This window comes from Labrus mixtus, chromosome 1 (assembly GCF_963584025.1).
Source record: "Labrus mixtus chromosome 1, fLabMix1.1, whole genome shotgun sequence".
NCBI classification, from domain to species: Eukaryota; Metazoa; Chordata; class Actinopteri; order Labriformes; family Labridae; genus Labrus; species Labrus mixtus.
The window spans coordinates 6640340-6652183 of record NC_083612.1 but is presented as its reverse complement, the minus strand read 5'-3'; the positions used below and the strand labels follow the sequence as shown (position 1 = coordinate 6652183).

Below are 11844 nucleotides of genomic sequence, written 5' to 3'. Positions count from 1 at the left end.
CACGTGTCTATAAACAGCAGTTATCTATTTTTGCAACACTACAGTCTGAAAGGAGAGTAAATTCATTTTCCGTGTCTCTTCAGCTGTCCTATCTAAAAAATGCAAAAACTGTCCCTCTGAAGAACATTTGTACGGGCTGTTTGTGTGCAAAGCAAACTGATATTTAGAGACAATCATTCTAACTTCAAATCAAAGAACAATAACATGAAAATTAGGAACAGTAACATAATACGTCATTATCTAAGATGTTAGGAGCTAAATGAAAATGCAACAGAGTAAGAATTGTGGGATATGAAGATTGGCTGGTGGATTTTCTCCCAGTTGATTAAAGGAGATAATTGTTTTAGTTCTCTTAAGGTGACAATGATTTGATCAGATAATGTTCATTGGCTGTACCAAGTACTCGCTGGCTCATAAAGTCTGCTCTCATGCACAACACATCACTGACAACTGAAGGAAAAAACCACAAGGGGGCGCTCCGATCACACACTCTTTAAACATAAAGATGAACACACCTGTGTGTCTGCTTATTACGTTTTATTTGTCCACTCAGTGCTGAAGACTATCCATGGAAATGACTTGAATTCTGCATCTAGTCTTTCTTGCACTACATTTCTATATAAAATTGTTGTATGGTTGTAATGCGGTTGTATTCTTGTGTGTTGTTCTTTGTGTTACCAGTGTTTGTACGTATAGGCGTATTAGTGTGAGTGCGTTTGGGTGTGCGTGGGGGACAGTGGGGATCCCCAGTTTCAGGCCCTCTTATTTTCGGGGTCGCAAGCTGAAAGGTTTGGGAACCCCTGGTCTACCCAAATCAAAAGAAATTACAAGATCATTAGGCCCTATTCACACATGACTTCTTTTTTCAACTGCCAGCACCTTTTTTACATACAAGCCTATGGAAAAAGGAAAAAGGATGATGCCTTATTAAAGAAGCAGGCGCCTCTTCAAAAAGAGCTGTGCCCGACGCATTTTTCAGTTGAATTATTTCAACTTTTCAGAGAAGCGCTGGGTGACGTCAAGCACCTTTCTGACAGTGCTTTGATTGTGAGCCAAACAAATAAAAAATGATGCACAGTTATAATTAAATCAGCACAAATGTTACTGCTGAGACTGTGAAAGATAATGAATAAAGATGTTTCCTATAAGTGTAACAGCATACCAACAGTGTGACAAGTGCTGCTGCCAATCGTCTCTCCTCAGTATTTTATGTGTGTTAGTGTGTGTGTGTGTGTGTGTGTGTGTGTGTGTGTGTGTGTGTGTGTGTGTGTGTGTGACACACACACACACACACACACACACACACACACACACACACAAACAGCATGACTTACAGAGTGGAATGCAGTTGATATGGAGAGGGAGCTGTTTGCGGCAAGAGCCACTCCTCTTAGTTTCAATCGTTTACACACAGAGTGGGAGGAGCCCGGTTTCAGTATCACAGTGACATCACAGTTTAGAGGCAGTGGTGTTAGGAGTAACCTACTCAAACATTTTCACAAAGGTAAAACAGAGCCGTATAAAAGAGGAAGAACACATTAAAAGTGGGTGTATATAACTTTAATGAATGAAGATAAACAAGTGTATATGGGGAAGAGAGGGAAAAGGAAAGAAAAGACACCACCTGACACTTTGATGTAAAATCTAAAGAAAAATGTGTAAGAGTTTTATAAAGGACAGTTTCCTCTGAAGTGAAAGTGGAAGAGAGCCAAAATATTGTAGCAGGGTAAATGTTCTTGATTACCTTTCGGAGTGACGTCACTTTTCATGCAGTGCATCCAGAAAGGCCGCATTCCACAGCTTCACTCCTCCTCCTCCTCCTCCTCCATCAATGAAGTGTGTCTGCATGTGAGTGTTTGGGTCACAGCCGACCATCAGCCTGAAAACACAGCAGTGAGAAAGAAGAACCGTCAATGACACTGAGAGAAGCTTGAACTCACAGGTAAGTGCATCAAAATTCCTCCGTGAACTTTAACATCCGTGCTGCCTGCCTGGACTGTTTCTAATAATTAGGAGAGTGAGCAATACGTTCTTAAAGGGGGAAATGTTTCATCTGAGTTTTTATATTTCTAATATAAACAGCAGTTAACATTTTATGGGTCTATTTAATTTAAACCCTCTTTTAATGATAGTTCTTAACATCATTACCTTTTTTTATTCAATTATACACTGTACATGAAGGCATCAGCACACCTTTACTTAACTGTTATAACACTTACCGGTAAATCAGCTTGAAAACATTTAAATGAAGATTAAGTTAAAATCTCAAGTTAAATTTAAGAAACAAACAACAAAAATCGAGGCTGCCTCAGTGATTTCTTTTAGATACTGATCATATCGAGTACAGAAGATGCAGTCAAAATGCAACTCTTATAACTTGAAAAAGCTCTAGGGTGTTGATAAAATATTTTTTTGAGTAAAACACAGAGCAGGTTGATATTTTAATTCTACGATTTGTCATTTGAGGAAGCAATATTTCCTAATAAAGATTTACAAAATGTGGAATGCTGTGATCAGTTTCATAACAGATAGATGTTCACATTAGAGGAGTGAAGTTTGTGATTTTCTGATAACTTGAACTTTCTTGTGATTATTTGAATGGTAGTGAGGATGATTTTGAACAGTGGAGGTTAGTAAACAGAGAGTGGAGGTATGTGTGGGTGGAGTCTGAGTCCTCGAGGAATGTCAGCGTGTTCTGCCACATTCCTGCTCTCAGCAAACCTGTGTCCTCTCTCCTGCAAACACACAGCGGCAGAGAGACAAAGTTCTTTTTCACACACTGTCAAAAACCTGGCTCCTCGTGTGAAATGAAGATTGGACATTTTAAACTTAGCTGCAGTATTAAACTGGTGCTCAGAAGGTTTCTCTAAAGTCTGAAACATCAAAGTTTCACCTCAGAGTTATGCAGAGCAGCAGAAAATTCTATTCTGCTGTCGTAAAGAAGAAATGCAGATAAATAAACGTAAAAACAGAAGAACACATATTCATTGATTTTACTAACGCATTACACTGAAAAAACAAATGCATATAAAAGGTTGAAAAGGATATATCGTCCATAACTTCTGGTGACACTTCTATCCTATTTCTGTCTCTCTGTCCATCCAATATTAAAAACATTTTAATAAAAAATGAAGATCCCTCCATCCCTTATCTATACCACTTCACATTCACACCTATGGGCAGTCCCAATTAACCTAACGTGGTTGGACTGTGGGAGGAAGCCTGAGTACCCAGAGAAAACCCATGCATTCATGGGGGAACATGCAAACTCCAAACTAGTGTTGTAGTCAAGACCTCACTAACTGAGAGAAAGACATCCCGAGACCAGAGTTCTCCGAGACCAAGACAAGACCAAGACATTTAGGGATAGAGACCTAGACAAGACCAAGAGCAAGGCAGAGCGAGACCGAGACAAGACCAGGACCATAAATATCAATGAAAAATCAACATCTGGCATCTATTGATAAACTTATTATATTACAACTCAGTAATTTGATCTTACTTTGTATACTTTTTATACAAACAGCATCATTTCTGTAGGTTATTTCTATATTTCCTACTTTCATTTCTTAGTTTTAGCTGAAATGTCTTAGGATCTTGTTTCTTGTTCTTGAAAATATTTTCATATTTAATCTTCTCTGTGATTGTAAATGGTAGGGTTTTTTGTGATTTTTATGTCATGATGCTTTTGATGTTTTGTATGAAGCACTTTGAGTTGCCCTGTTGCTGATGTGTTATAGAAATTCTCTGCATTACTGTGGTACAACACTGCCTCTCTTCTCTGCTGTTTACATTACTTGCTGCTATTTATCATACCAAGTCACTTTAATCATCACTTGTCACTTTATCTTGTCATTCTCTGCAAATACTGTCTCAGTCCCTGCATAGTTAACTTCATCATTCATTTTGTACTTGTATATACCCCCTGTCTTTATTTTTATTTATCTTATCTATTCTGTTTAATGTGTATTTTTGAGCTTTCTTGTCTGTGCTGCTGCAACGCCCGAATTTCCCCTCTGGGGATCAATAAAGTATTATCTTATCTTATCTTATCTTATCTTATCTTATCTTAAATAAACTTGCCTTACCTTGCCCAAAGTTTATAATCAATAGTTTAATTTATCGGACCTTTACCACATTGTAGTCATCATGAAAACCATCTGTGGATTAATCTATTAAATCTGTCCACTGCGAGTTGAACGGTCGTCTACTGTTGCCATGGAAACACGCTAGCTGCCGCCACCGTTAGCTTGAATGATAGTGACACAGCACAAACTGAAGCTTATACTTACAAACAATATTAATACTAGTTGTTTACTCTTTATTACCTCTTTTTTTCTCGTTGTTCTGGCTTATCCTGAATGTTCAGCAACCGAAACCTCCATTCTCCACCTCGTTAGCATCCTCGGAAATCTAAGATCATCGCACACCAACGAAAATGCTTTTAATTACCTAAACATACTACGCGGTTTAATTTAACCGAATAAATTTGACATTTTAGTTACTTCTAAACTCCTAAAACTATAAAAGAATGACTTGTTGTTGTTTTTTAACGGGGCATTTAAACTTTAAGTAACACAAAAGTTCAGTCTTGTTGAATTTACCAAAACCAAACTGTCAAAGGTTAACAATTACGTTACAGAGACGTCACTACGCTACTGTGACGTCATTACGCTACAAAAAATATTTAAAAAAAATTTCTTTATTTAACATATCCATTTTTTTTTAACGGTTAAGGTAATAATAAACTAAATATTGAGAGAGAAAAAAAACACAAGATCCGGGCTAGTAAAATACATTCATGTCATTTCAAAGACATACAACGGGGGATTAGGGCCATGTTAAAAAAAAAAAAAAACTCTTTAAATTTCGAGAATAAATCTCTTACAGTTTAATTTCTTACATTTACGACTTTATTCTCGTAAATTTACGAGTTTAATCTCGAAATTTAAAAGAAAAAAGTTTTTAACTTGGCCCTAATCCTCCGTCGTAAAAGACATGACACAGCAAACAGCAGAAACAATGCAGAGACCAAATACCCAACAGAAGAGGATTCAGGATTTTCCACTGGTCACAAAAACTCAAATCTTAGCAAGTATATTCATCTAATTTCTAGTCAAAATATTGATCACACTTATTATAAGAGATGTTTACCTGACAAGTCCTGATACACATCTTATTTTGAGATATTACAGGCACAAAATAAGACCTGAGATGCTTGTAATGTATTTTTTTTATTCAGGCAAGCATTTTTTACTATAGGCATATTGTTTCATCTCATGAAGAAACTGTAAGTAAAATAAGCTTGTCCCATTGGCAGATTAAAAAAAAACATAACAAGTACTCCAGGCTGTTTTAATTATCTTAAGATGTTTCAAAAGGATTTGTCGGGTAAATGTGGCTTACAATGAACAAAATAATATGTTTTAGACTAGAAATTAGACACATGAACTAGCTTAGACTTCAGTTTTGGAAGTGCAGAGATTTGTATCATCACTGTATATGTGGGGTTTCTGCAGCAACTAAACCGTGTCCCATCAACAAATTACCTACAGAACACGGCAAAGGTGGGTCTAGACTGACCCACACTGCCCACAGACATGTTTGCTGGTTAATAAATGAAATCTGATGAATGATAAAAACAAGTGGAAAAAAGCTATATAAAACTGAGTATCTCCTAGCTATAATGCAAGCACTGGCCCACATTAATATTTGAAAAAGAGGCTCTGCTCTTTTATTTACAATTGCCATGATTTTCTGAAACAGGCCCCTACAGCAAGAATGTATTTATTGTGTGTGCGTTATATTTTTTCATGTTCAGCAGACTATAATCCACAATAAGATAGCTGAATTTGTCTTCCTGAAACATTATTTAAATTATAATTAAAAGGGAGGGAAAAGCATGCACGGTCTAACTTAGAGGTAAACTAGGTCACATGCACAGACTTTATGTATTTATCCGTGTCCTTGCAGGTCGCTGGCCGTTCTGCAGCTGAGCGATGGAGCTGAAGGTGTGGGTGGAGGGTGTAGCCCGAGTGGTGTGTGGCCTGTCTCTGAACACTTCCTGCCAGGATGTCGTCATAGCTCTTGCACAATCGATCGGTAAGTTCATTCAGAACTGGTTTGTTCACATTGTCCTGTTTAACTTTTTGCTTGGCTTGAAGGAATATTAACTTTCTCCTAACATAGTCTATATTTGTCATATCCAGCTAGATGAATAATTGACTCTTGTTGGTTTATAAAACTTTTATTTTCAGTGTTGCAGTGCTTTGAGTTCCATAAACACACTGTTAGAGCCGCTTTCAATCAACATAAAGGAACTCTAAATAAAGTGCATATGTGCAACACCATTAACATTTACAACATAACCACACAAGACCTTAAGTAACAAGAATCGAAACAGTAAAAAGTAGTGTTGTAGTCAAGACCACACTAACCGAGACCAAGACATACCTGAGACCAGAGTGCTCCGAGACCGAGTCAAGACCAAGATCATAAATATCACTGAAAAATCCTCATCTTGTGTGTAGGTGGCGTGTCACTCACTTAGACTGTAACAGGTTGCGGCCCAACCCGGGGAATAAAAATCAAACTTAGTTATTTGTTCTTATTATTTTTATTTTGTTTTTTGTCTTGAATTTAAATCCGGAATCTGCCCAGGCCTCAAACCGAGTATGCTTCTGATTCCGAAACGAGACCGAGATCTTCACGAGACCGGTCTTGAGACCGAGACTGATTTCGAGTACTACAACACTAGTAAAAAGCTTTTTGCATATAGCCTAACTATAAATTTAGCAACATGAAGCTACAGAGATAAAAGGTTTATCAGCCAGGACTCCCTTGTAAAAGAGATTTTGCAAATCAGGAAATATTCCAGGTAAAATACTAAAAAGAGTGAGAACACATTGACCTGGTAGAAACAGGGAAAAGCAACAACAAAACCTGATGTGTAAAACAGTTGCACACAGATTACAAATAATAAAAAAAATACAATTTCTTGCACAAATTAAGTTAAAGCCATCATCATTGAAGTCACTTTGAAGAAAAAGAGAGAAGAAAGCTCTTCCATTAAACCTGTTTAATTTGGATATTTTATATTATATTGCTTTTGACATTTTGAATTCCTCCTTTTTTAAATTTGTATACAGGTTATTTGCCATTAAAAACTCTTCTTTTACAGCTCTTTACTTTTAACTCTACCTAAGTTAATGTTTTTTGCACAAACTTCAAAAACTCTTTACTTTGTGAGTGTAGTAGCAGAACATACTGCATACTACGTCTGATATTAGTATGCAGCAGACGCTTTCAAAAAGACGGATACACGGATGCTGTTTTTCAAGTGGTTGCTGAAGAGCAGAGCAGACTGCAAAAATTGAGATTTAAAAGCAGTGATGTCGTGCTTGATCCAATCAGGAAGCAGCAATTTCAGTTGAACTGACCAATCAGGCGAAGCAACTGCATCAGCACCTGATTCACAGACACACCCACCCACAGTCAGATACATTTTCACAGACACACACCCGCACACTGCAGGGGAGGAGACAGAACAACACATACCACAACAAACAGGACCGTGACACAAATATGAGACACATGTGTAGAGCACCAGTCACACAAAGAGTGGTTTACACAGTTATAAAAATCATTAAATTAATAGGTTAAAGAAGAATTAGCCAGTGCATAGTTCTATCAAATTAATTAAAAATCAAGTTTAAAAATAAGAGTAGGAAGAGTGAAAAAAGGTTTTCAAGGTTTTATTACTACTCCCTTTAAAACACTTTGCAACGCCTTTTGCCTTAAAGCTGCTTTACAAACTTTACATTCAGTCGTTTTTCAGTTGTAATATCCATTCTCTTTTCAACATGGATCTTCTCTGTGTGTATTTTCTGCAGGTCAGACCGGTCGGTACGTTCTGATCCTGAAGTTGAGAGGAACAGAGCGACAGATGGTTGCAGATGACTGTCCTCTGCAGCTGCTGGCTCAGCTGGGGCAGCAGGCTGCAGAGGTCAGGTTCGTCCTGCGGAGGACCGGTCCCAGCCTCAGTGATGGTCGAGACACACCCACCAGACAGGGAGGTCTGCCTCTGCCTGGATCAGCAGAACCAGATCCTGTCAGGAGCAGAGAGCCACACAAGGCTTTCACCTTTAATCTGGGTCCCTCAACAAGTCCCAGGAGGACTAAATCAAACAGGGCTTGGTCTCCGTCGCCCAGAGCCTCCCCGGAGCCAAGAGCTTCCCCAGTCTCTTTTCTAGACCCCATCAACCCTGTGCAGGCTCTGCACCCTTCCTCCAAAGACGATGTTTTCAGGCAGATTCTGCAGCAACAGAGGAGGCTGCAAGACCTGGAGATTGAGCTTCAAGCTCTGGAGAGGGAGACAGACATGTGGGAGCAGGAGAGTTCGTCTGCTGGTCTGAATCTGGTCTCTGATGGTGAACTGGAGGAGCTGGAGCAGAGGCTGAGCCTGAACCAGGAAGAGCTGATGCACAGAGAGCACTGGGAGAGACAGTTACAGAAAGAGATCGACAGAGAGCGAGGTACGTCTTCAAATGTGTTCACTACGGTGGCCAAGAATTAAAAAAAATGTGAATGAATGACTTTAGTGAAAACTTAATGGTGACATATTCTCCATGTCCTATTGTTTACGGTGAGAAGGCAGACTCAGAGGGCAGAACAAACACCTAGCTGTGGGAGTGTCACCCAGCTGGAGGAGGGGTTACTGCCCTTTGTGATGTCATGAAGGGAAAATCTCCAAACAGCCTGTTTGAGCACACATTTTCTGAAAAGTGGAGCAGGCAGAAGACGGAGAGGATGGACTTTTCTCGTCATTGGGGGGTTTGTAGACAGACTAGAGACACATGTTAGTGTTAGAGGAACATGAGGAAGTGGATTTGCATAATTTGTGACCTACATGGATCCAAACGAAAAAGAAAACATTGGAACTAGTTCACCCCTCAGAGACGTATTCAAGATGAAATTAGTTAATTTACAGTAATAACCAAATACCGCTTACTGTTTGAATACTTGTTGGTTTGAATGTTTTGATTGTGAAATGTCCTTTTTTCCTCTGTGAAATGTTTTGACCTTCAGAGCCACCTTATTTGACATTTTCTTCATATTTGATGAACTACTTTTCCCTCTGACATCTCTAAAATATCTCTAAGAAATGCGAACACTTTAATCTGCAGATATGCACGGACGTCTGAATCAGATGCAGCTCTCGATGGAAGATCACAGCTTTCAGATCAGGGAGCTCTACGGCCGCTCTGCATACCTGGAACAGGACCCGACACTCAGAGCCCACAGACAGAGCGCTCAGACTGGCCCCCGGCAGCCGGATGAGGCCCTAAGGCCCCTGAAGCAGCAGCTCCACCAACGTCTGCAGCAGGGAGATGAGATGGACATAACATTGTCAGAAACACAGAAGAAGCTACGAGCTGCAGAGGATCAGCTACAGGTAGAACATTTAAGGCAGATAGTATTTAGCAAGGCTCCTTTACAAGTTAACTTAACATTTTAGAGGTGAAGTCAGTCCACATAATCATCCCACAACTCCCAAAACAAAACTCAAAATCATACCATCCACTGGAGTACAGGGAGAGAGTGGATCTTACACTCTCTTTGGACATCCCTCAGCTCCTGCCTTAACACTCCCTTCCTGTTTCAACAGGAAGTGTCTGTGAGACGGAGAGCGTCAGACAAGTCTGTTGCTTCTCCTTCAGTTGTTCTCTTGCACGCAGACTCCTATTATTCCCCTGGACACATCTTCTTTAAGTGGGAGGGGCCCACCATGTGGTAGAAGGGCTAAGGTTTAGAGACGGGAGAGAGGGGTTCACATAAAAAAATTTAAGTGTTTGAGCCTTTGAGTGAAACATAAAAAGGAAACTCTGCCCTGTCCATGTGAAAACAGAGCTGAGAACAACAAACCCAGGGGGCGTTTGACTTCACTCTCCTTTTAAGAAGTCTGAAATCACAATATGTTAACTGGGTATATTTGTTTAATTAATTAATATATTATATAATATTTAGACAGATTCTTGGAGAAAATACGGTTTGTGACACTTGGAGGGCTAACATGTTCACATGTGTTGATTGTAAATGTCTTGAAGTCAACATTGATGCTGATGGTGATTTTTCCTGCATCCTGTAGGACAAATGGGAGATGATCGAGGAGCTGAATAAGGAGCTGAGACAGTGTAACCTGCAGCAGTTTATCCAGCAGACCGGCGGTCCACACACTGACCAGACAAACTCTCTGCAGGTCACCGAAGTTTACCTCAGAAACGCTGGGATAATGGAGTAACAGCTGAAAGTCACTGTACGTCATCAGAGAGTTGATGTTCAAAGTGATGATAAAAAGCTGTAGTGTTTTTACTTATTTGACTTGATGCACTTCTCTGTGCGGTGTCTGACAGTTTCAGCCTCTGGCTCAGTGTAGTTGAAGTACCTGTACCTGTTTTTCACTTGAGATAATTCTCATGTTGACTTTTGTGAATCTGTTGAATCTTTTTTTTTTAAAGATTTGTTTTGGGACTTTTTGTGCTTTTATTGTAATGATAGGACAGTGGATAGTCGGAAAGCACAGGTCGGATTTGTCCCCGGCTGCTCTCTTCAAGGACTACCGCCTCGGTACAGGGGACGCCCAAAGCAACCACTTGGCCATTGCCGCTCAGTGTATCCGTTGAATCTTGATGCCTGCTGCAGATCTAATTTCCTTCAGAATTAAAAATGAAGTTGAAGCTAAGTCGAAGTTGAAGGACATCAGGACGTGTGTGTGTGTGTGTGTGTGTGTGTGTGTGTGTGTGTGTGTGTGTGTGTGTGTGTGTGTGTGTGTGTGTGTGTGTGTGTGTGTGTACGATAAGCCAATCACTGCCTGATTCTGTCTGAAAATAAAACTGAAGTGTAACTTAAGGAGTGAAATGAAATGTAAAAGAAGGAATGTTAATGTTTGAGTCTTTGCTCATGTTTATGTCCTACTGAACTTTGTAACATAATATATTTCTTTTTTATCATTTTAATTAAACAATATATATTTTATAAAAGTCTTAGTTTTTTTAATGAGTTTGGGTTGATTACTTTTTTCAGTGTAATCTCACATGGCGCAGTGTACTGTTTGCTCCACTGGAGGGCGCCAAAGCTTCATGACTTAACAGCATTTTCTGCACAAACCAGTTCACCAGACCAACACATCTAACCATCATACAAACACATTCACACGACCTTTTGTGGAAAAAATCTGCATAAAATAATGCGACCTGGCACTTAGGATCAGAAGCATAAAAAAAAGAGACAGCTCTCTATATTGTTTTAAATTTGGACTGCAGTACCCATCTTTATCCACTGTCTGATCTAAATAAATGCAAAAGAAAACCATCTTCAGTCTGCTCCAAAACAAACTGCTACTGTGTGTAAAATTTCCTGTAGACTGTACTGTCTGAAGACGAGGTCAAAGAGACCAGCCTGTGTTTGAGAAGCTTAGCTTTGTCCACTAATAGCCGAGTGTTTGTTTTTGTGCTAAATCTGTTGAGTGTGTTGAGTGACAAAGTGATCTTCTATCTTTGTAGTTCGAAGATTATATCACCCTCACATGATTCAGGTCATCAGATGTAATCCTGAACACTGACCACCTCTCTCTAAATATACAGCTGTCACTCATGGTGTTATCCTCCGTCTGGCCTGCAGGGGGCTGTCACTCAAGAAGATAATAAAACCTGAAACAGAAAGTTACCAGCAGTTACAATGAACAGTTACAAGTATGTTGCATGTTTTATGGAAGGACAAACCTCAACGTCATGCTTTGATTGTTTGTTTTTTTCTCATATGATGCAGATTTTCTCTCCCACGCTG

General features: G+C 39.4%; 1 protein-coding gene across 1 annotated transcript; it reads left to right on the top strand.

Annotated features, from left to right (window-relative positions):
- Positions 1-1349: 1349 nt before the first annotated feature.
- Positions 1350-11275, top strand: LOC132978401 (ras association domain-containing protein 7-like). Its single transcript, XM_061043649.1, has 5 exons — positions 1350-1942; positions 5974-6102; positions 7893-8534; positions 9186-9454; positions 10148-11275. Exons 2-5 carry the CDS (start codon positions 6000-6002, stop codon positions 10298-10300), a joined length of 1167 nt encoding a protein of 388 aa, XP_060899632.1. The 5' UTR covers positions 1350-1942; positions 5974-5999; the 3' UTR covers positions 10301-11275.
- The last annotated feature ends 569 nt before the right edge of the window (positions 11276-11844 follow it).

What these genes read in the sequence shown, in the direction of transcription:
- LOC132978401 (XM_061043649.1), top strand. Translation starts at nt 6,000, where the DNA reads ATGGAGCTGAAGGTGTGGGTGGAGGGTGTAGCCCGAGTGGTGTGTGGC. An exon ending in AGCTCTTGCACAATCGATCG is followed by an intron (nt 6,103 to 7,892) that starts GTAAGTTCATTC and finishes TATTTTCTGCAG; the next exon opens with GTCAGACCGGTCGGTACGTT. An exon ending in CTGCAGAGGATCAGCTACAG is followed by an intron (nt 9,455 to 10,147) that starts GTAGAACATTTA and finishes TGCATCCTGTAG; the next exon opens with GACAAATGGGAGATGATCGA.